This window comes from Telopea speciosissima, chromosome 11 (genome assembly GCF_018873765.1).
Source record: "Telopea speciosissima isolate NSW1024214 ecotype Mountain lineage chromosome 11, Tspe_v1, whole genome shotgun sequence".
NCBI lineage: Eukaryota > Viridiplantae > Streptophyta > Magnoliopsida > Proteales > Proteaceae > Telopea > Telopea speciosissima.
The window spans coordinates 42,368,138-42,392,863 of record NC_057926.1 but is presented as its reverse complement, the minus strand read 5'-3'; the positions used below and the strand labels follow the sequence as shown (position 1 = coordinate 42,392,863).

Sequence of the window (24,726 nt, the reverse complement as noted above, 5' to 3'; positions counted from 1 at the left end):
TTCACTCGTCCATTTGCCTCCTCCATTTGAACCCATGTTCTCCGCCTTTGCTGGCCCGGAAGACGCACTCCTCTCCCCCTTAGCCGAGAGTGGATTTGGATAGACATGACATTCGGAGGGAAGTTGATTTGCGACTCGATTGGCAAGATTGCCTTTTGTGCCACTATTTCCCACATTTGGATGGAACGCAACCTTAGAAGATGGACATCCAACTCCCGCTCTTTCGACATGATTTGGAAGGCCATCTTTTTTTATGTTTCATCTAAAGTTAGATCCCTCCCCCTTAAGGATGTGAAGGACTCCCCAAGGAATAGGCTCATTGTTGTCTTCTGGGGCATCCCTTCTTCTATCCTAACCCCCATCTAGTTCTTGCTTCGGCTTGTACATTCCTTCTCCTTTCTTCGTAATTTAATTATTATTCATCCAAAAAAAAAAAGATTTATGGAATTTTTAGATTTGAGAAAAACCCCAGCATTAGAAAATTGAAAATTTCACCTACCGCCAAAAATCCAGTTTTTGTTCTTGAACTGGGGGGTTGACTTTTTATCCTTTTGGAATTTGATTTTTAACTATTTTTATTGTATTCAAATAGGGGGGTATTTGCTTATTTATGGATAATATCTTAAGTAAATGAAATAACAAATATAAAAACGACGCCTTGACAACTATGGAATTTACCCAGTGTTACTTAGATCATTCATAATTTGTTCGCCGTTGTAATTCCAGGGTAGTAATGCTGGTTGTATAGGTTGATGATATTATTATTTTTGGTAATGATTCTTCTGGTATTGATGAGGTTAAATCTTATCTATGACAGCATTTTCAGATGAAAGATCTAGGTACTCACAGGTAATTTTTGGGGACTGAGGTTTTGCAAGGATTAGGAATAGTAAGGAATTAGTCTCTCTCAGAGGAAGTACATGCTCGATCTTCTGTCCGAGACTGGGATGTTAACATCCAAATCAAAAGTTTGGGGAAAATGATGGAGGAACTTACAGATAAGCATCAGTACAGGAGGCTGGTTGGTGAACTAATTTATCTAACTGTGACCAGGCCAAAACGGCTCATTGGGAAGCAGCTTGTCGAGTTTTGCAATACCTTAAAAGTGCTCCAGAAAAGGGTCTTATATACAGACCTAATAGAAATATTGATTGTGTTAAACACTCTGACGCTTACTGGATCAGTGCTGGCTGCTAGTGATAGGAGATCTACTACTGACTATTGTACCTTCGTCGATAAAAATCACATTCCTTGGAGAAATAAAAAATAGACCACAGTGGAAGTATAGAGCTCTGGCTCATATTGCAATTGAGTTAATGTGGATAAAGTCTTTTCTTCAAGAGCTTGAGTTTCCAATAAACAAAGCCTATAGATATGTTTTGTGATAATCATGCAACCATTTATATTGCAAGCAACCCTGTTTTTCATGGGAGCACTAAGTACATCAAAGTTGATTGTCATTTCATGAGGATTGCTGTGAGGAAGAAGTTGCTAGTTACACTATTATTTGTTTTGGGAGTCAGCTTGGTGATATGTTCACAAACCGTTGTTTCATCTTGCTTTCATTGAGGGTTGTTCCAAGCTGGGCATGGGTGATGTTTATGCTCCATCTTGAGGAGGGGTGTTAAAGATGTAGTGATGGGGCTGTTTGGTAATTGTGTGACAGTTAACTATTCATAGTGGTGTTTATCATATATGGTGTTGTTCAAATTGTGAAGTAATCTACTATCGTGTGGGGGGGTGTTTCTTTTTTGTTTTTCTCTGTTTTAGTCAACGATTATTCTTATGAATCACTAAGATATAATACTTACATAGGCTCACACAAAACCGTGAGCTAGGTTTTTCTTCCCTAGTTCTTCTCTCCTCTTCTGTATCTCTCTTTCACTTCTCCTCTCTTTTCTTTATTCTTCTACTTGCAGGTACTGTTCTAATCTGTTTTGATCTTGTTACAAGGGTAAAATCAATACACGAGATTAGTAGTTAAGTTAGAGAGTTTGAGTTATTAGGATACTTATTAGCTATATAATGTTCTTTTTTGAGTCTATTTACTTCATTCGGTGTAGAGTGATCAAAAGTCCAATTGTGAGTGTAATTAATAGTTGTCAAGGCAATTAAGCGACCCAAGGCGTTGGAAGGTCGCCTAGGCGACAAGGCGGTCACCTAAGCATCACCCTAGGAGTGCAGTATATGACTATATGAAATTTAGCAATGATAATTTTATACAATGATGCTTATATGCAACATAGAAGCCATATCGATGCAATAAGATATGATTATCCTAGCAATGACCTAATATGAGAAGACAAACACATAATAAACAAAACATATGATATAATATAAGCGTATTCATTAAAAAACAAAACACTAGACATAAAGCAACGTAAACATGTTAAGTGTCAACAAGGCATTTTTTTTTTTTTTTTTTGGTGAGTAAAAAATGTATTACCAAAGGCCGAGGGGGGCAAAAGGAAAAGAGGGGGGGGGGAAACAGACCCCAAACCAAACTAAGAGGGGGAATGGGGCCTCAAAAGAGCACTATCTAAACCCCAGGATACAACAATGTGCCTGTTCCTTGGGGAATTCAAAAAAGTCGAATGAGGCAAAAAACTAATCTTAGAGGAGACATCCAAAAAGATGGCTTTCCAAATTAAGTCAAGGGAGCAAGAGTTGGAGGTCCATCTCTAAGGTTCCTCTCCATCCAAATATGGTAAAGAGCTGCGCCAAACGCAAGCTTGCCAATAGTGTCGCAGATGGAGCAGCCAGGGTAAGTCCTGGTCAGCCAGAGCCACTCCCGAGCGAAAGGAAGGGGTCTCCTGTTGCGAGGCCAAATAAAAGAAAAGGCTTTTTTCCAAATGGAAAAGGTAAACGGGCAAGCAAAGAAAAGGTGGTCAATGTCTTCGGATCCATTCCAATAAAAGATACAAGAAGGGGGGACGAGGATTCTTCGGTGAAGGAGGAAGGCTTGGGTTGGAAGGAAAAGGTTTAAGGTTCTCTAGGCCAGGAAGCTATGGCAAGGGATGTGACCTTTGAACTAGACAATTTTGTGCCATAGGACAGTAGGGGCATGGATCCTAACTAGGTTCCAGGCAGATCTAAAGCTAAAAAGGCCATTTGTGGAGGGGAGCCAGAACCTTGTCCGCATGAGCTGGGGGGGGGGGGGGGGTAGGGGAGGGGGGAAGGGAATTCCAGATTAGGGAAAGGATGAGGGGAAGAGGGGATGGGGGGGTCCAAGATCCATGAGAGATGATGGAGGATAGGGGGGTAGACTTGGGAATGCCAGTGGAGTAAATTGCTGTGGCCCCAAAGAAGTTATAGAGGACTCCATTGGGGTGCGAAGGGGTCACGCCAGAGGGAGATGGAGGACCCATCAGCAATAGAAGAGGAGGCGGCTCTAGGAGCTAAGGGGCGAAGGAGGAGGATCTTGCGCCAGATCTAGGAGGAATCCGAAGGGATGGAGACAGTCCAAATGGAGTCATTTTTGAGGAGATGGGAGTAAACCCAGTGGACCCAAATGAAGTCATGCTTAGAGGAGATTTTCCAAATAAGCTTCAGAATTTCCGCAGTATTGGAGTCGCGGATACGGCGGATGCCAAGACCTCCTTCAGATTTGGGAAGGCAGATGGATTTCCAGCTAACTGGATGGAGGAATTTGGAGGTTTCCTTCCCTTTCCAGAGGAAACCACAAAAAATGGTTTCCATTACTTTGATGGTGGCTTTAGGAAGGCCAAAGATACCACACCAATAAATGTAAGAAGATTGGAGAACCGATCTAATGCATTCAAGCCTACCCGCGCAGGAAAGAAGTTTGCCTTTCCAGAGTTGAAGACATGGGGGGTGCAATGATGACTGGAGAGCATAGCAGGGATAAGGGAAAGGCCCAGGTATTTCACTGGGAGGGAACCCAAGGAAAAGCTCGTAAGGCGGAGAAGGGTGTCTCTGTCGGAATCCGAGACACCAGAGAGGAAGAGTTTGGATTTAAGGAGGTTGATACGGAGGCCAGAGAGACTCTCAAAGAGGTGAAGGGAAGACATGATGGCAGAGATGGAAGAGGGGGAGGCTTTGGAGAAGATCATAAGATCGTCCGCAAAGGCCAGGCGGGTGAGGTTTAGGTGCTTGCATTTGGGAATGGGGGAGATAACATGGAGGTCCGTTTTGGCTTGGATGCTCCTCGAAAGGGCTTCTAGGGCTAGAGAGAAGAGGAAAGGGGAGAGAGGGCATCCCTAGCGAATCCCAACTTTAGAATGGAAGAAGCCGGCGGGGGAACCATTGACGATAATGGAGGAGGGGGAGGAGATACAAGCCAGAATCCAGCGGATGAAGGCAGGGGGAAAGCCCATCTGGGAAAGCACATCGCAAATGAAGTCCCATCTGAGGGAATCAAAAACTTTGTGAAGGTCAATCTTCATAAAGGCAGCGGGCGAGTGGGATTTTCGGTCGAAGCCACGCACAATTTCGGAGTAGAGAATAATGTTGTCCGCAATGCTTCTACCAGAGATGAAGGCAGATTGGTTGGGGCTGACCAGAGAAGGGATGACAAGCTGGATTCTGTTTGCCAGGACTTTGGCAATGAACTTGTAAAGAAGATTACAAAGAGAAATAGGAATGAAATCAGACAGAGAGGAGGCTCCATCTTTTTTAGGGATGAGGCAAAGAAAAGTCTGATTGACCTAGGCTAGCTGGCTGGGGTTAAAGAAGTAGCAGCGGACAGCTTTGAAGTTGGACCAAAGAAAGAGCCTGGACCCCTAGCGATGCAAAAAGAGCAGTCCTTATAGTCAACAAGGCATGTTGTCATCATGGAAGTTGTACCAAAGAAAGAGCCTGGACACCTAGCGATGCCTTGACAACTATAGTGTGTGATGTGCACCTCCCCATCAATTACGCATGATTTGAGTAAATAATTTTGAGTTTTCTTAAGAGTTTTGGAGTTGTTGAGCTGTACATACGGGGCTTGTATTATAGATCTGATCTTCCATCTCCTTACAGTTCTGTTCATCTCTGAGAGCAGGTGTGATCTTTCCTCTCTCTTCTTTATTTTTCTTATTCTTAACTCTACAATCAATTTCTAAATTTCCTTCTTATTCCTTCCATCTATCACCCTTGGCAAAAGAGCAGTCTTTTTGTGGAAGTTTGTATCAACAACCACTGTCTCCACCATCTGGGAAAGGATAAACACCGTTGAAAGGAATGGAGACCTAATCTGTCTTCAATAAGCACAAGTCTAACACTACAACAACAGTCACAGGTGAGCAAAAAAACTTACTTAAAAAAATGTATCTGCTTTAAAGGAACTTCCCAATTCAGAATATTGTGCAGAGGAAAAAGTTTTGTGACACTTGGGTAATGGAAATACGATAAAACATTTTATAGATAGTATGGATATCTTCCCAAGAACTGCCAATCAACAAGAGAATTTTTCACAAGGTGTGCTATGGGGAGCTGGACATTTCAGTCAATGGGAATCATGTGTGTGATATTTTCATTTCTTCCACAGATTGCTTTTCCCCTTCTCCAGATAATAAGTTGACAAATAAATCACTCCTCCACCTCCTTGTAATAGCCTTCATAGTTGTACAAGTGCTAGGCGACTCAAGGCATTGGAGGGCCTTCCTAAGCACTTAGGTGATAAGGCGGCCGCTAAGTGGCGCCTAGGAGACCTAAGCATGCACAAACGATTTTAAAACATGAATACAATTTCATTCCCAGTCCTCAAACCCAAAGGAAAATAAACCATGTGGCAGGGTTCATAGACACAACTGACCACCCTAAAATCCCTTTTGGTGTTAATGTAATATATATATATATATATATATATATTTGTTTTTGTTAAAACACACACGCATCGTAAAGGGTAGTGGAGCGAAGGAGATGAGGAGTCACACGACACATGGAGACATTCTTGTGAGTTCTCTCTTTCTTTCTTTATTTCTTTTTTTTTTTTTTAATACAAAGACCCAATCCCATATTCCCATGCATCACACTGAATCTAAACATTCTACACCAACCCAATCAAAATATTAGAAAAACCATTTAATCTTATATTAATAATAAAAAGAAAAATACTATGGGTTCAATACAAAAAGTCGGTGGAACGCCTAGGTCCCCCCCCCCCCCCCAAAAAAAAAGAAGCCTTGTCGCCTAGGCGACACTTTGAAAACTATGATAGCCTTTCCTTAAATCACTGGATCTCGTTGGGATCGACATCTTCTTTCAAACGGCGAAGTTCTATGTGAAGAGACCTTGCTCTGATACCACTTGTGGATCGCAAGATGTAGCCCAAGAGTGGGTGAATTGGAAATAGCTCCTCAATAATTCGAAGGATGCAAAGTCAGCCCCCTCCCCCCAACCCCCACACAAAAAAAAAACAAACTGTTTACAAGGGCGAGACCACTTTACAGGCTGTGAAGAGAGGGTGACGATTCTGCAGCTAATGTGATTACAATGGTAACCAATAGTGGGTTCATGTCACCATGCTCCCGTACATCCATATAATGCGGCTAGTAACATTAGCAGTTTCCTTTACTACACAGTCACACATTTAATATTATTATACTAATGTCAAAGATTGGAGGGCAAGGATCCACGTAGCCAACCCCATTTAGTTGGGATAAGGCTGAGTTGTTGTTGTTGTTGTTGTTGTAGATACTAATGTCAAAGATTAGTCAACCAAACCAGATGGGCACGGTCATCCATTTGGGAGTGAACAGAAAGGTCAGCCTTACGAACATTAAGTTTTAGGAGTCGACAAATTAAGTGTTGGGAAGGAAGGCGTTCCACTTAATAAAAATGAAATTGGGCTATGTCAAAATAAGAGACTCATTAGGAATTCAAAAATTGGCATTCAACTGATAAATAACATAAAATTGCTATGAAGTACTTTTCCAATGGGAAATCATTCAGTACATGCTCACAATATTTGTAATCATTAGAAGGCACAGACACTCTAGTAGAAATCTTACTTTGAATTACCTTTGTATTCTGGCTGATTCTGAGAAATTTTAAGTAACAACACGGAACATCAAACCATCAAGGGTTCTTGAAAGTCTGAATTGAATAAACAATCATTCCAGAGCCAATACCACCCATTACTCAACTGGTAGAGATATGATGAAAGTACCTGAGGATCTTTAATTGTTTCCACAAGTAAAGCTTGATAAGAAGCAACTGCTTCCTTTCGGCGAACTTTCACTCGCACTCTCTCCATTTCTTGTTCTTCTCTCTCTTTTCGCTTTCGCGTTTCTCGCTCCCTTTCCTTCAATTTCTCCTAGTGATCAACGCAAGTATGTCAATCAGCTATTCCCCCAGACACATGAAAACATTAGATGAATCCTTGTACCAATCTCTACACAGAAAAAGTCCGCAACAAATCTCCCAATAAGGGAATGATTCACTGCAGTCCAGAACTGTCCAATTGACAGGCAACATCTTGGATTATTAAAGGTGACAGTCTAATCAGTTGAATTCTTGAAGATGGTAAGTAAAATGGAGAAAAGGAGTTGCACATTGTATTAATTTAGCTATATTCAACAACATATGATTTGTCCATGCCTAAGAATATCCAATTGGATACAACTTCTTGGCCATGCTGTCCAGGAGCCAGGAACTCAAATTGACAGTCTGGAATAGTGGTCTCCTAGTCATGTGGGAATGCTGAACATCTACTTCCTTCTGCATGAAAATATTCCGGGTTTTTTTCTCAATTTTTTTCTTTTGCCCCTCTGCCTTTTGTTTACAAACTGAACTTTCAAATATAAAACAGTAAATAAAAATTAACGGAAATACAAGAAGAATTGTCCTAAATAAGATATCTAGGATGAAAAGCCGAAACACCATATCAAAATATTGTACTACATACGATATCTATGACTAAAATCCGAAGCACCATATCCAAGTATATCTAGTTTACCATTCGGTAGGCTCAATTGCAGTCCCATGACATCTGATAGACCATTGTGACATTCAGATTTCAGAATATCAGATTTGTCCCTCTTTGACAATTGGGTGATGTAGATGCTCAAAAAGTAGTGTGGCAGTCATATATCGAGAAAGCCAAAATAGAGAACTTCATTTAGAATGGCCAAAGACAAAAGGCTGCAACATCGTGTATACTATCAAGTCTCACCATCATTTCAAAAGCTGTTCTCAACTTCAGGGATATGTCAAGGAAACTGATAACTATGCCAAAAATACATTGTGCATATGATTAGGATCAAATGGTCTTGTCTTTAGTAGTTAGTACAATTGGGCATCCTACCATTTGAAACCCCCCCCCCCATTCTGTGAACATGACTGCATTTTTTTTTCCAGATCAGCAACAGTAGGACTCCATTTGATCATTTCTACATCAATCCAGTAGATGTATACCTAAATTCTTTACTCTATCATTCTCAAGAATTCAACATAATTACCAATATTTCCAGAAAAAGAAAAATCATTAGCTAGTATCATTTACTAAAAAAATAAAATAAAATACATATACTTACTTGCTCCTCCCTCTTGACTTTAGCAGCTTGCTCAGCTTCTTCTTCAACAGCCTTTAATTCAGATATATATGCATTATATAAGACTTCCCTTTCTTCATGCTTAACAGACTTATACCTAGGATCATTCCTTAGGCTATCCTTCACCTACAGCAGTTGCAATTCAAAAAAAAAATCAGATAAAGAGAATTTTGAAAATTTTGAATGAAATTCATAGTGAGACAGAGATCTTAGTGACCACATGTTTCTGCATTTGACAGATCACAAAACCATAATGTTATTAATTTTGTTTGGCTTCTATTACATTATTTTCTTCTTCAATATGGATCCCATGCAAGGCTATAAATAGTCTATTTAAAATTTAAAATAACAATATGGATATTCCAAAAGTATAGTACTTATTAAAAAAAATGAAAACAGCTTCTACTTATTTTTATGGAATTTCTAATCCATTATACCCCAATAAAATAAAATAGTGTGATATTGCACAGGGATTTTTTGCAGTGATGTAGTTTGGGAGTTTCAAGACTAAATAATAAAAAATAAGAATCCAAAGACAACAGAACCAGTTTTGTCAACTTTGTTTAAAATCAAGGGATGGCAATAAGATGCTTCAGGTAGGTTTCAACAATAACATCCCTGCCCATCTATACATTTGCAAAGCCATAACCCACCAGCCCCTAGAAAAATGCATGGAGGCAATAATTTTACAAGTTGCTAAAGACGGGGCAGGTGCAGGGTTTTCAAATACCATATCTGACCCTAAACTGATAAGGGTCATAACATACCTTAACTGATGCAGATCAATTCCATGATCTCAAGTACAGCTGCAGAGACCATGCAAAGGGTGGTCCATCTCCTAAACTAATGAACCAACCCATTGGGCCATAGAGCCAACCAGCCCCCAGCGGTTGGGAGTTTTCTGGTCTTTCAAAACCAGTTCGTGGGGGTTAAACTTGAGCAATAAATTATTGTGTTTTAACTTAAATTGTTTCCTTTTTAGCTTAAGTCAATATTTGTCTTTTTGTGTTGGTTTTAGTTGCATAATAATTCAGCTATGTAATCGCTTGGGGATTAGTTATCACCCCTTGCTGTATTAATGGAAAGTAAGTTCTATATAATGAAATGGACTCAGTCCCCTCCCCACAAATTAATGAAGTTTTTTTTTTTTTTTTTTTTTTCATTTAATGAAGAAGTTAGATATTTGCTTTGTAAAATACCATTGTCCTGTGAGCTGTGACAGGCTAAGGTGAGAGACCTAGTAGGGAGAGAGTCCCTTGGCTGAGATAGCCACCTATCCCCTTCTTTCTCTTCCCCATCGATTTCTATTCTTCCCCTTTGTTCTGATTTATGTTGCTGCCTATATCAGTGTCTAGCAGAACCTTATTTGTGTGCTGATCATTACTATTGAATTCCCCCAAGTGCTGACTAAAGTTGCTGATCACAGACGAGAGAAATCCACACCTGCAGTTTCCAGATCTGGGAGTTTTCTCTGAGACTAGCTGTTGATATAACTCTGCAACCGAGGACCTATTGTTGCTGATATTTTGGGGTTCGATTTTCCCCATAGGGAGCCCCACTCGACCACCTTGGGAGGGAATTCTGGTCTCAGATCTGAGAGATATTTAAAATCTCCCAATCACTAACTGCAGCTGACTTGATATCCAAACCAACTCTACTGCAACTTCAAGCCTTTGTATCTCAGCAACCAACCACTGGAACTGGGTGATATTTGGAGCACAGGATCCTGCATTGAAACCTCCACTCGATCCTGTTTTGGTCCACATTTGATGGCTGGGTTTGCTTATTTTCACTAACTTTCCAATTCCCGTCCTTAGTTTCTATTTTCATTACCATGTGATATCTCTACATCCAGCCTTCACCTTGACCAGAGATTTCTAGGGTTTGTTCAATCCCTAGTGACCCAAACTCGGTGGGAGTTTGAGTCCCATCAGGTGGTAGCTGATTAGTGTTCTGATTATATTCAGTTTTCTGGGTTTTAACCCAGCTTTACACCCTGTTTGTATCTCATCAACCAATCACTGGAACTGGGTGATATTTGGAGCACAGGATCCCTGCAATGAGACCTCCACTCAATCCTGTTTTGGTCCACATTTGATGGCTGGGTTTGCTTATTTTCACTAACTTTCCAATTCCCGTCCTTAGTTTCTATTTTCATTACCATGTGATATCTCTACATCCAGCCTTCATCTTGACCTGAGATTTATAAGGTTTGTTCAATCCCTAGCGACCCAAACTCGATGGGAGTTTGAGTCCCATCAGGTGGTTGCTGATTAGTGTTCTGATTATATTCAGTTTTCTGGGTTTTAACCCAGATTTACACCCTATGATAGAGGGTATTGTGATGCTGGTTTTCTTATCTATGGGCTGGAGTTGTTCCTTATTTTAGTAAGTATTATTGAAGGTGTAAGGGACATATATATATTATTTTATTTCTGTTAAGTTAGTTATACATTCTGATATCAGTTATAAAATCAGTACCTTTATTTGGTTATAACTGTGATCCTACTTGGGGTTAGTGTAGTGACAGCTAGCCTTGCATTATTAACAATTAGAAGGTTGAAGGGCACCTTTTTAACCCTTCCAATTAAATATAATACAATGATGAGGAAGTGCAGAAACATTACGATGCCTCAAATCCCTATACACCTTTATTTACCTTTTTTCTACTTTTTTTTTTTTAGGGGGGGGGGGGGGGGAAGGGGGGCTGGTGGATGGTTAGGCAAAGAGGAAAATAAATTTATTACAGACATAAGAAGAACAAAAGAGAGCGTCCTAGTGCACAAGGCTCCCGCTACTGCAAGGTTTGGGAGGGGCAAATGTATGCAGCCTTACCCCCTGCTTCGCATGAGAGGCTGTTTCCAAGTTTTGAACCCACAACCAACAGGTTGAAATAGCGCAACTTAAAACCATGGAAAGAGAACTCGGTCGAAACCAACCAAAACCACCGAGATATGTCGGTTTCGCAAGAAACCGAGACGAGTTAAGGTGGGAGTTTAAAAAGTACAGGGTTTCAGTTGGTTTCGACCGAAACCAGTTGAATCAACCCAAACCGGCATATAAAATAATGACAAGTTTCGATCGAAACATACACTGACCATGATACATCTGCTGCTACATATGGATATGGGTCAGGTGCTGGGTCATCCTTTGTCGACAATATCTTCGGGTATCCATCCCAGCCATGTGTGCCGGCTCCAACTTCTTACAGTCAAGGAGAGCCCTTCCCTAGGTTGGGATATCTTATAAAAGTTGATGATGGAGCTTATAGATGGGCAGTTATGGACTATAAGAATAATTGGGCCCAAAGCATGTCATGGGATACATATGTGGTACATTCAGAGGAACAGCTCCGAAATATTCAGTAGTACGCAGCTCATAGATTGGACCAACCAAGAAACTCCGCATGGAATTGAGAAAGGAGGAATACCTTAATGTTTTATTTGGATAAAATGTATTATTTAGTGTTCTTGTACTTTAACTTTATGTGAAAGTAATTATAATACCAGGTTTAGTGTATCCTTCAGCGTACACTAATATACTTGGGTCAATACCACAAGTACCATTTTGAGTTGTTTTTTTTTTTGTGAAAATAGTTCATGCATTGTGTTTAGAATGTCAAAAATAGGTTGTGTACAAAAATCAAACCTAAAAACCATTTCTGGGCCTCGAAACCACAATCTCGAGCATGGTTGTCACGACGTTTAGGCAACCCAAGGCGTTGGAGAGGGTCCAAATGTAAGGTGACACCAACTAGGCGATCAAGGCGCCTGGACGCCTAGGCGACGCCTTGACAACTATGGTCTCGAGTTGGCTGGGAAAAAGTAACAGGTTTCGACCAGTTTCGACCATATCTCAGTTTCGGGCTGGTCGAAACCCAAGATTTAGAACCTTGCTTAAAACATAAGAAGTATACACAAAAGAATTTATATCACTTCAATTTATTCAGAAATACTGTAGATAACTAGAATACTGTATGATGTAACCAAGCTGTAAATTGTAAAGAAAATGTACCATAAGTTCTTTGGAATTATCTATGGCAACGGATGACACAGTGACCCGGACTTAGATACGCTACAGTGTCTAGGTACATTATGCACATGTTGCACATGTTGATTATGTTAGAAACTTAGGATTTATTTCCATATGTGTAATGATCTATGATTGTTAATAAAGTGGCGGCCTGTCTATTTGATAAGCAAAAACCATTCTCCTCTCTTCTTTCTCAACTTGGTATCAGAGCCCAATCCACTTTGGGTTCAACCTTTTTTCTTCAACTAGAGTTTCACTAAGTTACAGCCGCCGAGCCTACGGCCTCTCACCAGTGTTTAGCATGGATTACTGAACATGTGCTAAGGCATGTCGCCCATGCTAAACACCACTGACCACTGACAATGGACACGACCATCACTAGCCCACAGCCCCTGTCGGCTCCGCTGCCTTCGTCTAGGTCACCTGCTGCCCCACCTGGGCTCCTTGCCGCCCTTGTTTGGGCTCTCCGCCACCTGCGCAGTCCCTCTGGCATCTCTGCCGACTTGCGCAGGCCTCTTTGCCGTCTCTCCTGGCCTCACAGCCCCCCTGGCTCCTTGCCGCCTTGCCTAGGTTTAACAGTCCTTCTACCGCCTCCGCCTGGATCTGCCCAGGTCGGCCAGTCTCTTTAGGCCCTTCTACCGACCTGCCCAAGTGCTGCCAGCCCTTTGCTGCCTTGTGCCTTTGGTCCGTATGCTTGCTAGCAGTCGCTAGATCATCTTATGTGTGACCTTTTTTGAGGTAATTCCCATCCAACTTCTTGTGCTTATTTTCTTGGCACTATGACAATAGATTATGTTACTTCCATTGGTACTGGGAGTGGCCCCTTGAATCGGCTTGGCACTCCATACCATTCTCTTTAGCCAGGACCCACCAAGTTGAATGGACTTAATTATCTCGCGTGGTCGCACACTTGTCTTCTTACCATTCGTGGTAATCATTTCTCAGGTTACATAACTGGTGACACCCCTATGCCTACAGAGGCTTCTGCCAAGGAAAATTGGTTAGCAAGTGCTGCCTTGATTATGTCTTTCTTACTGAATTCTACGGAACCAGCCATCAGTCGAGGCATTGTTCTGTCGAATTTTACGAAAGAACTATGGGAAATTGTTAAACACACTTATAGACAGACCAGTAATTATGCTCAGATCTATGAGCTTCGTCGCCAGGTTCATGACACCACATAGAAAGAATTGTCTGTGCCTGGATATTATTCTATGATATAAGAGTGTTTGTTTACAAGTCATACCATACAATGATAATGGCGTTGTCTTATATAGACAAAACGCCTTACGGACTTAAATACCTTTGGAATCCACGGATTCATCATATTCTGAAGTCCGCAAGACACAACTTACAAAGCAAAGCAAACCGACACTTTACAAGGCTTATTACAACCACAAGATATAAAGCAAACTGTAGACTTTAAAACACTTTAAAACACATCCACAACTTTTAACAAAAGCAAAGCAAAGCAAACCGACACTTCCACTAATCTGAATTAGATGAGTGTACACGAGCTTCAAGGTAGTGATCCACTTCATGTTCCACGTGTTGCATCATGATATGATGAATGACAGGGTGGCAGAGATGATTGGTATTGACATCCCATGCTGTATGAGTGGTATTGATAAGGATGGGAGGTATGGTGGCGGGGTCCACCTGGTTCTCTGCGCACATGGTGTGCATGAACTGTCTCCATCTCTCTAGTGGCATCATTGGTGCCGCGTCGAGCAAATAGGTCATCATTAGAAGTTCCAAGAATGGAAAAGGTGGGACTGTAGGCGATAAGATGATGGTCTAGGATGGGGGGTTCAACAAGAGCTGGATGGATATGATCAACAGGGCGGTGAAACAGGATGGTGACAAAGAAATGATCACGGGGTAGGCTAGATAGGAGATTGATCCAATGAGGAACAGGAGCAAATAGTTGGAAAAATATGGCAAAGTGGGATGGAACAGCAAGACGGAAAAGGATATTGGTTCGGGATGGGACACGGTATACTGAAGAGGTTTGCCTGAGGTAATGGATGAGGGCATGAGTCGAGAAACACATAGCAATCTTATGGACAACCAGAAGGTGCCAAAAGAATACTACAAATTCTTTCTCAAAGCTGAAGTAGTGGGTGATGGTGAACAAGGTAAGATAAGGATGATCTGGATGGCAAACTTGCCAATCATAGGTAAGGCCATACTTGTGGGTAAGGACGGCTAGGAGGGATTGATAGGTTTGTAGCTGGTCATTGTTCTTCCTGAAATGTCAGAATGAATTTCAAGGGGAAGGGTTGGTAATAGAGAGGTACGATCAGGTGATGGCTGCTCTGAGGAACCTGGGTCTTGAGGCTGGGAAGTTGAGGGTCGGGATCTGGCTGAAGGCCAGAGGGGCATACAGAGTATGGGAATGGTAGAGTGGATGGGGATCTTGGTGCGAGATAAGAAATCTGCTAGAACATTTTCTTTTCCTTTTATGTGTTTGACCTTGAACGACCATTGAGAGAACCATTGTACCCATCTGAGAAGCTGTGGTTCAGGGAGAACCTTTTGCTTGAATTGAAGCAATCTGGGGAAAGATGACATGTCCATCTCAATCTGGAAGGTGTGGCCAATGAGATAAAACTGGAATTTTTCAATACCTCGGCGAACTGCCAGTATCTCTTCGAAAATGGAATGGTAATTGCGTGCAGCGGGCTTAAACTGTGCACTTCTGTATCCACATACCTTTCGGGTTCCATTAGGAAGTTCTTCTAGCAAGGCTGCTGCCCATTGGTCATCACTTGCATCCGTCTGGAGAATGTAGAGTCCAGTTAAAGGAATCTGGAGAGAAGGCAATTTCTGGGCTATCTGTTTGAGTGCCTGAACTGCCTGGGTATGCTCAGAAGACCAGGGGGTGGGGCCTGTTTGAGGAGCTTGTTAAGTGGTCCTGTGTACCGAGTTTGATTAGGGATAAACTCGGTCATGTAATTAACAATTCCAAGGAATCGTTGGAGCTGAGGGATAATGAACGGACCATCTGAAAATTGCAGAAGGGATTTGCCAATGTGCGGCTGGAGGTCATATGTACCGTTGGCAATGGTAACTCCAAGAAAGTCAACCTTAGGAACTCCAATGTCCATCTTCTTTGCAGAGAGCATGATACCATGTTGTGTGGTGATGTCAAGAAATTGAGACAGAAGCTGTTGGTGTTCTTCCTCTGTTTTGGAGAAGAGGAGAATATCATCTATATAAATGAGAGCATGCTTCTGAATGGGTGCATAAATGTGCATCATTGCCTTCTGGAAAAGAGAGGGGGCCAACCTTGAGACCAAATGGCATAACATTCCAATGAAAATGGTGGCCTGGAATGCAGAATCCAATTTTAGGACGATCATCTGGGTAGATACCAAGTTGCCAAAATCCTGCTTTTAAGTCGAATTTACTGAAGACTGTAGCTCCAGCAAGTTGGAGCATGAGAGCTGGCCGAGTTGGTAGTGGGAATTTGTCGTCAGCCAAAAAGGCATTGAGGGGCTGATAGTTGATGACAAGTCGAAGTTTCCCACGAGTTTGTTCAGCTCGCTTGTTGACATAAAAAGCTTCGCATGCCCATGGGGATGAAGTAGGTTCAATGAGTCCTTGGGCCTATAAAAGGGTGACTTCTTCGTGAGTCAGGGCAAGATGGTCTGGATTCATTCCAGCGTGACTGGCTTTAGTAGGATTGGCATCCTCATTCTTTTTTAAGGGAAGTTTGATGAAAAACTGGGAGTTTTTCCACAACGGGTGATCACATTTTTCAAGAAATTATGTGTGAGAGTCAACACAACAGTGGGAAATCAATTGGTGCTTGATATCTGCAAAAGGGATTGTTAGAAAAAGATTGGGGACTGCAGTCCAGGGAAGAAACTGCTTCTTGTAGGTCAAACCTTTGGCATTCCATTGTAAAAAAGGAAACTGACTGAGGAGATCAAAACCAATAAGGGCATCTCGACAGGGGAGGGAGGATCCTAAGACTCTATGGCTGATGGTCAACGTGGGGAAGATTTTGAACTTGACAAGGGCTTTTGAAATGAGATCGACGGCAAAAGTTTTGCCATCTGTTGCTGTGAAATCATGCTTATGGGGTTTCCAACATGAAGAGGGTAGCACGAGGGGCTAAAATGGTCATAGCAGCGCCAGTATCACAATAACCTCTGATTTTAACCGGGCAGTCCCATGGAGTGGGGACTATGTACAAGGAGGCCAGGGGGAGAGAAACTCTGGTAGTTGATAGAGCAAGTAAAGGTGGGGGTGATAAAGGGTAGACAGGTCCAACTCTGTCGGACTCAGGGCTGGAATCAGATTCTGTATCCGAGAACTGTTCTTCCAGGGCAAAGAGGAGATATGGGGAGAAATCCTCATCAATAGAGTAAAGAGACTCTATGTCTGCATCTAGATCATCTGTATCAAATTGGGTCAGCATATGCGAGAGCTTAGCCTTCTTCTGTTTATCAGGACAATTCTTGGCAAAATGGCCTTTCTTTCCACAAGAAAAGCACTTATCAGAAGTTTTTCCCCTAAACTTCTTACGCTTGAAATACTTGTATCTTTTACCTTTTTGTTGCTTGTGAGATGGACGAGAACGTTGATGCTTGTGAGGAGTGGACTTGTATCTGCCAAAACAAGAAACATGAGACTGCTTCTTCGTGGGGCAATTGCAGATCTGATCCTTGCACTTGATCTTTAAATAAGAATTATCACAAGTGTCTTTCAGCTTCTCAGTAGTCTTTTCCCATGTCTTAAAGAACTGTTGTTGGTCACAAAGCTTTTGGAGAGCTGTTTGAATTTCCTGGTACAAACGACCAAGGGTGACCTGATGCAACTGCAGACTTTAGATATGCAGATTTTTACTTCTATCACCCTGTTGCAATGACAAGCCCTACTAATGCAGCCACGTTAGCAAAAGAATGTGAAATGGAACGAGTGTATGATTTTCTTACTGGTCTCAATCCAAAATATGATCCGATTCGGCTTCAATTATTGAGTAGAAGCGAATTCCCTACACTTCTTGAGACTTATAATATGATTCAGCATGAGGATCGTAGTCATTCTGTTATGATGCCTCTTGTTGTTCCCAATCGGTCTGCCCCTGTCACTACTCCACGGCCCTCTTTATCTATGGATACTGCTGGTACAGTTAGCAAGTCTGGTGTTACTCGTGACCCTATGAAATGCGAATATTATGGCTGTCCTCGTCATACTCGGGAGACCTATTGGAAACACCATGCCCGTCCTAAAGGGGGTGGGAAAGGAGGAAAATCTGGTTTGACTCGTCTCCAGGCTCACTGACCAAGACAACAGAGACTTCTATTGGCTCCTCCTCTATGTCTGCCGAACAGCTTGTGACCCAACTCCAATGTATGATGACTCAACTTGGTCCTGCATCTTCTACCAGGGCACTCTTTACCCCGTCTGCCTCTCCTTTAGCCTAGTCAGGTATTTTTCTTGCTTTATTCGAGTCTAGCCCATCATGGCTTCTTCATTCTAGGGCATCGGACTACATCACCAACCGTGCAGATCTTTTTCATACCTACTTTCCTTGTTCTAGTAAGGACACGGTCCGGGTTGTTGATGGCTCCCTTTCCTCTATTTCTGGTAAAGGCACTATTACCTATACTCCTACCATTTCTTTATCCTCTGTCCTCCATGTCCCTAATTTATGTGCCAATTTGCTTTCCATTTCTCGTCTCACTACTGAGTTGAATTGCAGTGTTCACTTTTATTCTACTTAACGTATTTTCAAGACATAACAATGGGGGCAATGATTGGATATGGTAAAGTATAGGATGGTCTCTACTACATGGATGATGGATCATGGCTCTCCAACTTCTTCTCCGCCAGTCTCTGCTAATACTCTTACCCGGGCAGAGAGCACTCTTAATTAGCTCTAGCAGTGGCATCGTCGTCTTAGACATCCCTCTTATCATGTCTTACGTCATTTTGAGACCTTTAAAAGAACCACCCGGGTTTCACACCGCAAGGTGTCGATTGGATCAAACACAAATCCCACCAGCCTTGATCAAGCACAAGACAATCTCCAAGGGAGAGAACAAAGTTGCAGAGTAGTTTGAGCAGAATTTTCTAAAACAATTAGGTAAAGAGGAACCCCACGGTTAGCTTTATTTATATCGGCCAAAGGCCTAAATTCCTATGCAGCCTAGGAATAGGAAATCCCAGGCTGAGTCTAAATACAAAACACTCCCTCTCTAAAATTCGTGGAGAGGTGTGGACCCTAAAATATAATTTAAGTTAAAACAATTCTGTGAAAACCACTGTAAATTTGAACTTTGGAACTTGTGTGATTTCAGGTTCCAATTTTGTGACCATGGTTGCCTCGATGCTGTGGGCTGCATCAGTAGAGGATGCAGATCGAATTCTTGACACACCTATGGAGGATTCCAGGGAATCTTCCCAACTTGCTATTCTGGAGTCTGAGGACCCTGCTGGTACCTTACACCAAAGTTACCTGTGTCGGATCTGCTGGCTTGACAGCATGCAGAATCTTTCTATTTCCTAAACCTACTGTAAGTACTAATCTATCTTATTTTATATTGTATAATATTGACCAATTAGCGTTTATAGGGGCAGAATAGTAATTTCCACCTGTGGGACCTGGGGAATCCAGTTCCTAGTAGTTACCCGAGTTGGGATTTCCCCTGATGCCATATGACATCATTTTATACTTAAAAGAAGTTAATTAAGTAGATAAATTCTAATTAGAATCAATTTAGGAAATTAATTTAGAAAACAGTTTTTAGTTAATTAAATAAACAAGACTTAGTTGACTAAACATATATAACCAAAGTCCTATTCACTATTCATTAATCCTAAGACATAAGAATCGATCCAGCCCAAAGTAGAAAAGAAGGAGAAAAGAGAAGAAGAAGGAGAAGGGAAGAGAGGACTATATGATGGGGCTTTGTTTCTCTACTTGAATTTGGAGCTTTGGGGCCTTCTTTGGAGTCCTTGCTGCATAAGACTAAGGCTGCCTTCATCTCTTCTCACTGCTGTACTTAGGTAAGCTTTAAATCTGTTGTTCCCATCTTCTTCTCCTAATTTCTCTATCCCTAATTGAATTTTACAACTAATTCTGCCATTAAACCTTAGCAATTATAGGTTTAATAGACCAAACCTATCTTTTGACCCCTAAATTGGACCCAATTGTGGTTCAGGCATTGAATTGAACTGTGCATTACATGCTGACCTTCAATTTACAGCTGAACCATGAAATTTTATTAAACCCTAGGATAGTAATTGTGATCAATTAGCTAAAACCCCCAAATTAGTTGTGATTTTTTAAATTAAACTATGAAATTGTGTTGACCCACCTTAGATTAGGATAAAAACCTGAAACTGAGCCTATGCATGTGAAGATCCATGCATTTGAAACAAAAACCCCAAATCTGACTTGGCAGCAAGATGGAGATGCAGGCCTAGGGGCGGTCGTCCAGCCCTCTGGCAATCTGAATCCGGCTGCCCATTTTGGTGTCTTGGTTGGACTGATTCCTTAGGGTTTGACCTAGGATTCTTCCTAAACCTAATATGTGATGTTTGTGTGTTAATTAGGGCTATATACCCTGTTCTTTGTGTGAATTGTCTGGACTATTGGAGAATTGCTGGATTAGACTAATCTATCATATCAAGTAAGGGAATTTTGACTTAATTTTGCGTGTTCATCGACTTAATTGCATCTTTGTTGAGTATGCCATGTCATGCATCATAAATATAACTCATTTCATGTAGTTTTATAGCTTTTAAATTCTTTGCATTAGTTGCATGTGAATTAGGATGCATCAGCATGCTGCATTGCATTGATACTTTACTTTGGAACTGTATGAATGATGATGATGTACTGGTTAACTTACAATTACTCTATTTGATACATATGCCATCATGTTAGACTGTATATGGTTAGGATTTACATTGCCCAGTACTACGTCCCTTACCAACAGGGGAAAGGTGTTGGATAACCCGTGGTAGGTCTGAAAGGATGATTCCGGAATGCCATTCACTGTCCCATGTTACTGAAGAACACTCAGGTTTGGGAATAAACAGTAGGGTTAGTCACTGGGGGTCCGTTAGCGTCAGATGTATGATGCCTGAGCTGCCGGGTCTCCACCGTAGTAGAATGGTTTCGCTCTGGTGACCGACGTCTAGTTATGTGTTTCCGGGACCTAGGCTAATATTCTATTACAGTAGTACTTATACCTCATGTGACTTAATATCCATGTTAGGAGCATGCTTATTTTAAGACATTCATCATGGACTATTTGTATGTGTTTGCATGTTTTTCCTTATTGGGCTCAGTGGAGCTCACCCCCGTGGATATCCCTATTTTTCAGATGATATTACTGCTGTTGTCACCGGTGTTTCTGTGGGAGTCTCTTCTGCTTTGGACACTCCTACAGCTCTTGGAGTTGATACTCCTCTCTGCTCGTGTGATGACTACGCATTCTCTTGAGCTGCCTGACAGACAGGCTACTTCCTTCCCTTTTTGTTATAACACTTTTGTATATAAACTTTTGTAGATAAGTCTTTTGGTTGTGGGTCACTGTAATGGGTAGTCTTGTAACTCAGTTTCACTTAATATATACATATCAGCTTATCACTAGCTTTCCTTACTACTGTCTTAATGCTATATTTAATTGCTTCCGCTGCATTTAAATTTTGTATTTGTAAATATGATTATGAATAAGGTACTGCACTTGCGATCCTAGTGGGTTGGTTGGATGTCAAAGACATCCAGTCACACTTGGCCCTTATAAACCGGGCCGGGGTGTGATAAATTCTATCCAAATGAATATTCTAAAATCACTTAAATTGGACAAGTGGTTCAACCGGCTCAATTTAAAACACTAAACATGAAAATAAACTAAGAATATTCTATAATCACTTAAATTGGTCCTCACAATGGCCTCATCCCTTACCAACACTCTTCTATCCTCCCCTTTTATACATCTCACCTGGTCAAAGTCTTTACTATTCCTTTCTCTTGTTTTAGCTATTTTATAAATAGGTTTTTCCCCTTCCTTTATGTTTAGATTAATATAGAGCTCCTCATATTTCTTTGCCCTAGCCATCCCCACCATCTTCTTAGCCTCGTTTCTAGCCTCATTATACCTCTTTTTATCTTCTGTTTCCTTAGTTCGTTGATATATCTAAAACCTCTCTTTCTTGGTCTTGATGGTTGCTTGGACCTCCTCATCCCACCACCAAGTCTCCCTAGCGGCCTGACGCCTACCCTTTGCTTCCCCTAGAAAAATGATGCCAAATCTCCTGGCAACAGTTTCTAGCGGTAGGGTGCCAACATGGATGTACAACTCTTTACCTGCCCCTCGTGCTTTGTTTGTTCACCACCAACTATACAATCAAATAAACCTAAAGAAAGATATTTTGATAAACCTCAAAAGAAAAATCTAAAAATTAGTATCAGTTATCTATTTCAGAGAGAGGAAAGGGACTCTAAGATTAGATTCATTTGGAGAAAGTTCAAGAACTTGGTCACTGCATTTTTTTCTTTTTGTTTCGACATCATTAAAAGCAGGTGGTGAAGGTAATTATTCCCACATTTGGAGTTATATCTACCAGTTGCTAATTTTGTTGGCATTCCAACTATGTATACATATTTTCCATGTTATCCCCTGTTCACGCAAAATTTCAGTGTAATTGAACTTCATAAAATGTCAAAACAAAGTTCGAATAATGCAGAGGAGTACCACATACAAGGTGGGGCCATATGGTTGAGAAATGCCACTAATTTGACTTCCAAACTATACCTTACCTATTCAATTAACAGAACAAGTGAACAACTAAACCAGCTGTCCACAAGGAAGAAATAGATTCTGGTGAAGGAAACTTTCCTTCAAAGCCAGTGGAGGAAACCGTTTCCAAAATTTTATAAAATTGCCAATTCAAATATTTTCCCCCATTGAACATTCTAATCACAAACCTTTTCAGCGTAATAGATTTCATATAAATACTTGCCACAATTTTGGCCATGACTTTCTACCAAAATGAACTTTTTCTTTGGGGAATCACATTTTTTGAATAGCTATTCAAGGTGAATTACAGATTAAGTGAAAATAAAAACATGTCTTTGGACAGAAAACAAAGCATGCGTTGTCAATGTAGGGAAGCATTTCCTAACTCTAAACAGGCACCTACCCTGGACCAACGAGATCTTGTATTTATATCTCCCCTTTCTTGGAGCATAGACTTGAAGTTAGAGGCAGCAGCCACACGTATTGCTTGAATCTTGTCTTCTGCAGCTTTCTTCAGTGGAAGAACCCTGTAGAATACATACAAAATTTGTCTTTACACAACTAATGAAATAAGAAAACAATCTAAAGAAACTTAATACTAAAAAGAAGCAATCACTCTAAAGAAACTTAATAATAAAAAGAAGCACTCGCTCTAAAGAAACCTAAAACCTGAATAAGAACTCAACCAAGTCGGTAAAAATCTTGAATAAATTGACAACTCCTTCAAGAGTATCAATACATCCAGTATAAATACTTCCCTGACTGACAAAACTAGATATAATGTCTACCAGGACTTTGGCCAAGTCCAAGCAAGTTACACAATCTGACAGTTCATCTTAGTCCAAGCAAATGAATATTACTTCTGCCGCTGGGCTACCCAAATAATAAAAGTCAAAAAAAAAATAATATTTTGGATTTGAGAACAGTAGCTAAGGCATCAACTAAGCATTAACTAGTTGATTTACTATGATCTTCAAGTGCTTATAACAAAGGTAACAGACAGGTAATTGTGAGGAATCAATCAATAAATGTCAATCATGCTCCAGCAAGCATCCTATTGTCAGTTAACTAGGCATCAGCTACCTTGCATATGCTTTTCAACTTGTTAGGCCAACACTGATACCTAATGCTAATGCCATGTTTCCTGTTTTCAGAAACTAGGAACATAGTCCTAGCTTTCTTGGATCTGATTGGCATTGCAGATTCCAGGGTGGTTGAACTGAAACGTCTACATGTTAGCTTGCAACAAGCCTGATCCCTGGAGAGGTTCAGCATGGAAGAAGAGTGGACCGAGCTTTGGTGAATGGATTCTGATGAGGAAGTCATTCTAGGGAGATACACCCACTTTATGTGGCTGGGGGGGAGGGGGCTAGATCACTTGTTGATGATTGAAATGTCTCTTACTGGTTGAGAATAACGTCTACTAACTCTATAGCATATGAGCTGTCGAGGGAGGGCTCCTCAAGGGAACATCTATACATAAGCTTGCCCCAATCACGTAATCAGCCCTACTCTTAATCATAGTTCGAGAACCCGAGATCTCGCCGAGTTTCTCGGTTTTTCAAAATCCTGAGACGAGACTGCCTACGAGTCTCAAAATGTTAATATCTCGGCGAGATCTCAGTTTGACATAGGAAAATGCCCATCTAGGTCCTTTATATGAGTGCCAGATCTCGAGATCTTGCTGGAAATTCTTGGTATACAGACACCTATCTATGCCAGGAACCAAGACAGACACTTATTTATGCCTAATATCATTTAAGTAAATGAAATTGTAGTTCATTTACTTAAGATATTATTCATAAATAAGCAAATACCCCCCATTTGAATCCAATAAAAATAGTTAAAAAATCATATTCCAAAAGGAAAAAAGTCAACCCCCCAGTTCAAGAACAAAAACTGGATTTTCGACGATAGGTGCAATTTTCAACTTTCTAATGCTGGGGTTTTTCTCAAATCTAAAAATTCCATAAATCTTATTATGGTAAAACATTGCTAAAAACCAAAAGTGCGGTAAAATATTCATTTGTTTTGATGTCCAAAAATTTATTTTCATTCAAAGCAATTTTGACAGCATTCGCGCACACCGAATTAAGTTTGACCGGTACATAACTCTTACAATATAGATCAGATTTTAGCAATCGTGGACTTGTTGGAAAGCTTTGTTTTGAAAGCTTTCCAACAAGTCCAAGATTGCTTAAATCTGACTTATATTGAAGGAGTTATGTCCCGTCAAACTTAATTCGTGTGCAATGTCACAAAATCGCTTCCAATGAAAATATATTTTTGGACATCAAAACAAATGAATATTTTACCACACTTTTGGTTTTTAGCAATGTTTTACCATATTAAGATTTATGGAATTTTTAGATTTAAGAAAAACCCCAGCATTAGAAAGTTGAAAATTGCACCTACCGCCGAAAATCCAG

At 40.9% G+C, this 24,726-nt stretch overlaps 1 protein-coding gene across 3 annotated transcripts in view; it reads right to left on the bottom strand.

The window, feature by feature from the left end:
• Positions 1-24,726, bottom strand: part of LOC122644581 (pre-mRNA-processing protein 40C) — a 94,287-nt gene that overhangs the window by 18,499 nt on the left and 51,062 nt on the right. For all 3 annotated transcript variants that reach the window (XM_043837960.1, XM_043837959.1, XM_043837958.1), the window contains exons 13-15: positions 22,701-22,824; positions 8,481-8,624; positions 7,115-7,261 (exon numbers count right to left, since the gene is read on the bottom strand). In XM_043837960.1, the coding sequence (XP_043693895.1) occupies positions 7,115-7,261; positions 8,481-8,624; positions 22,701-22,824 (415 nt within the window). The remainder of the gene's footprint in view (positions 1-7,114; positions 7,262-8,480; positions 8,625-22,700; positions 22,825-24,726) is intronic.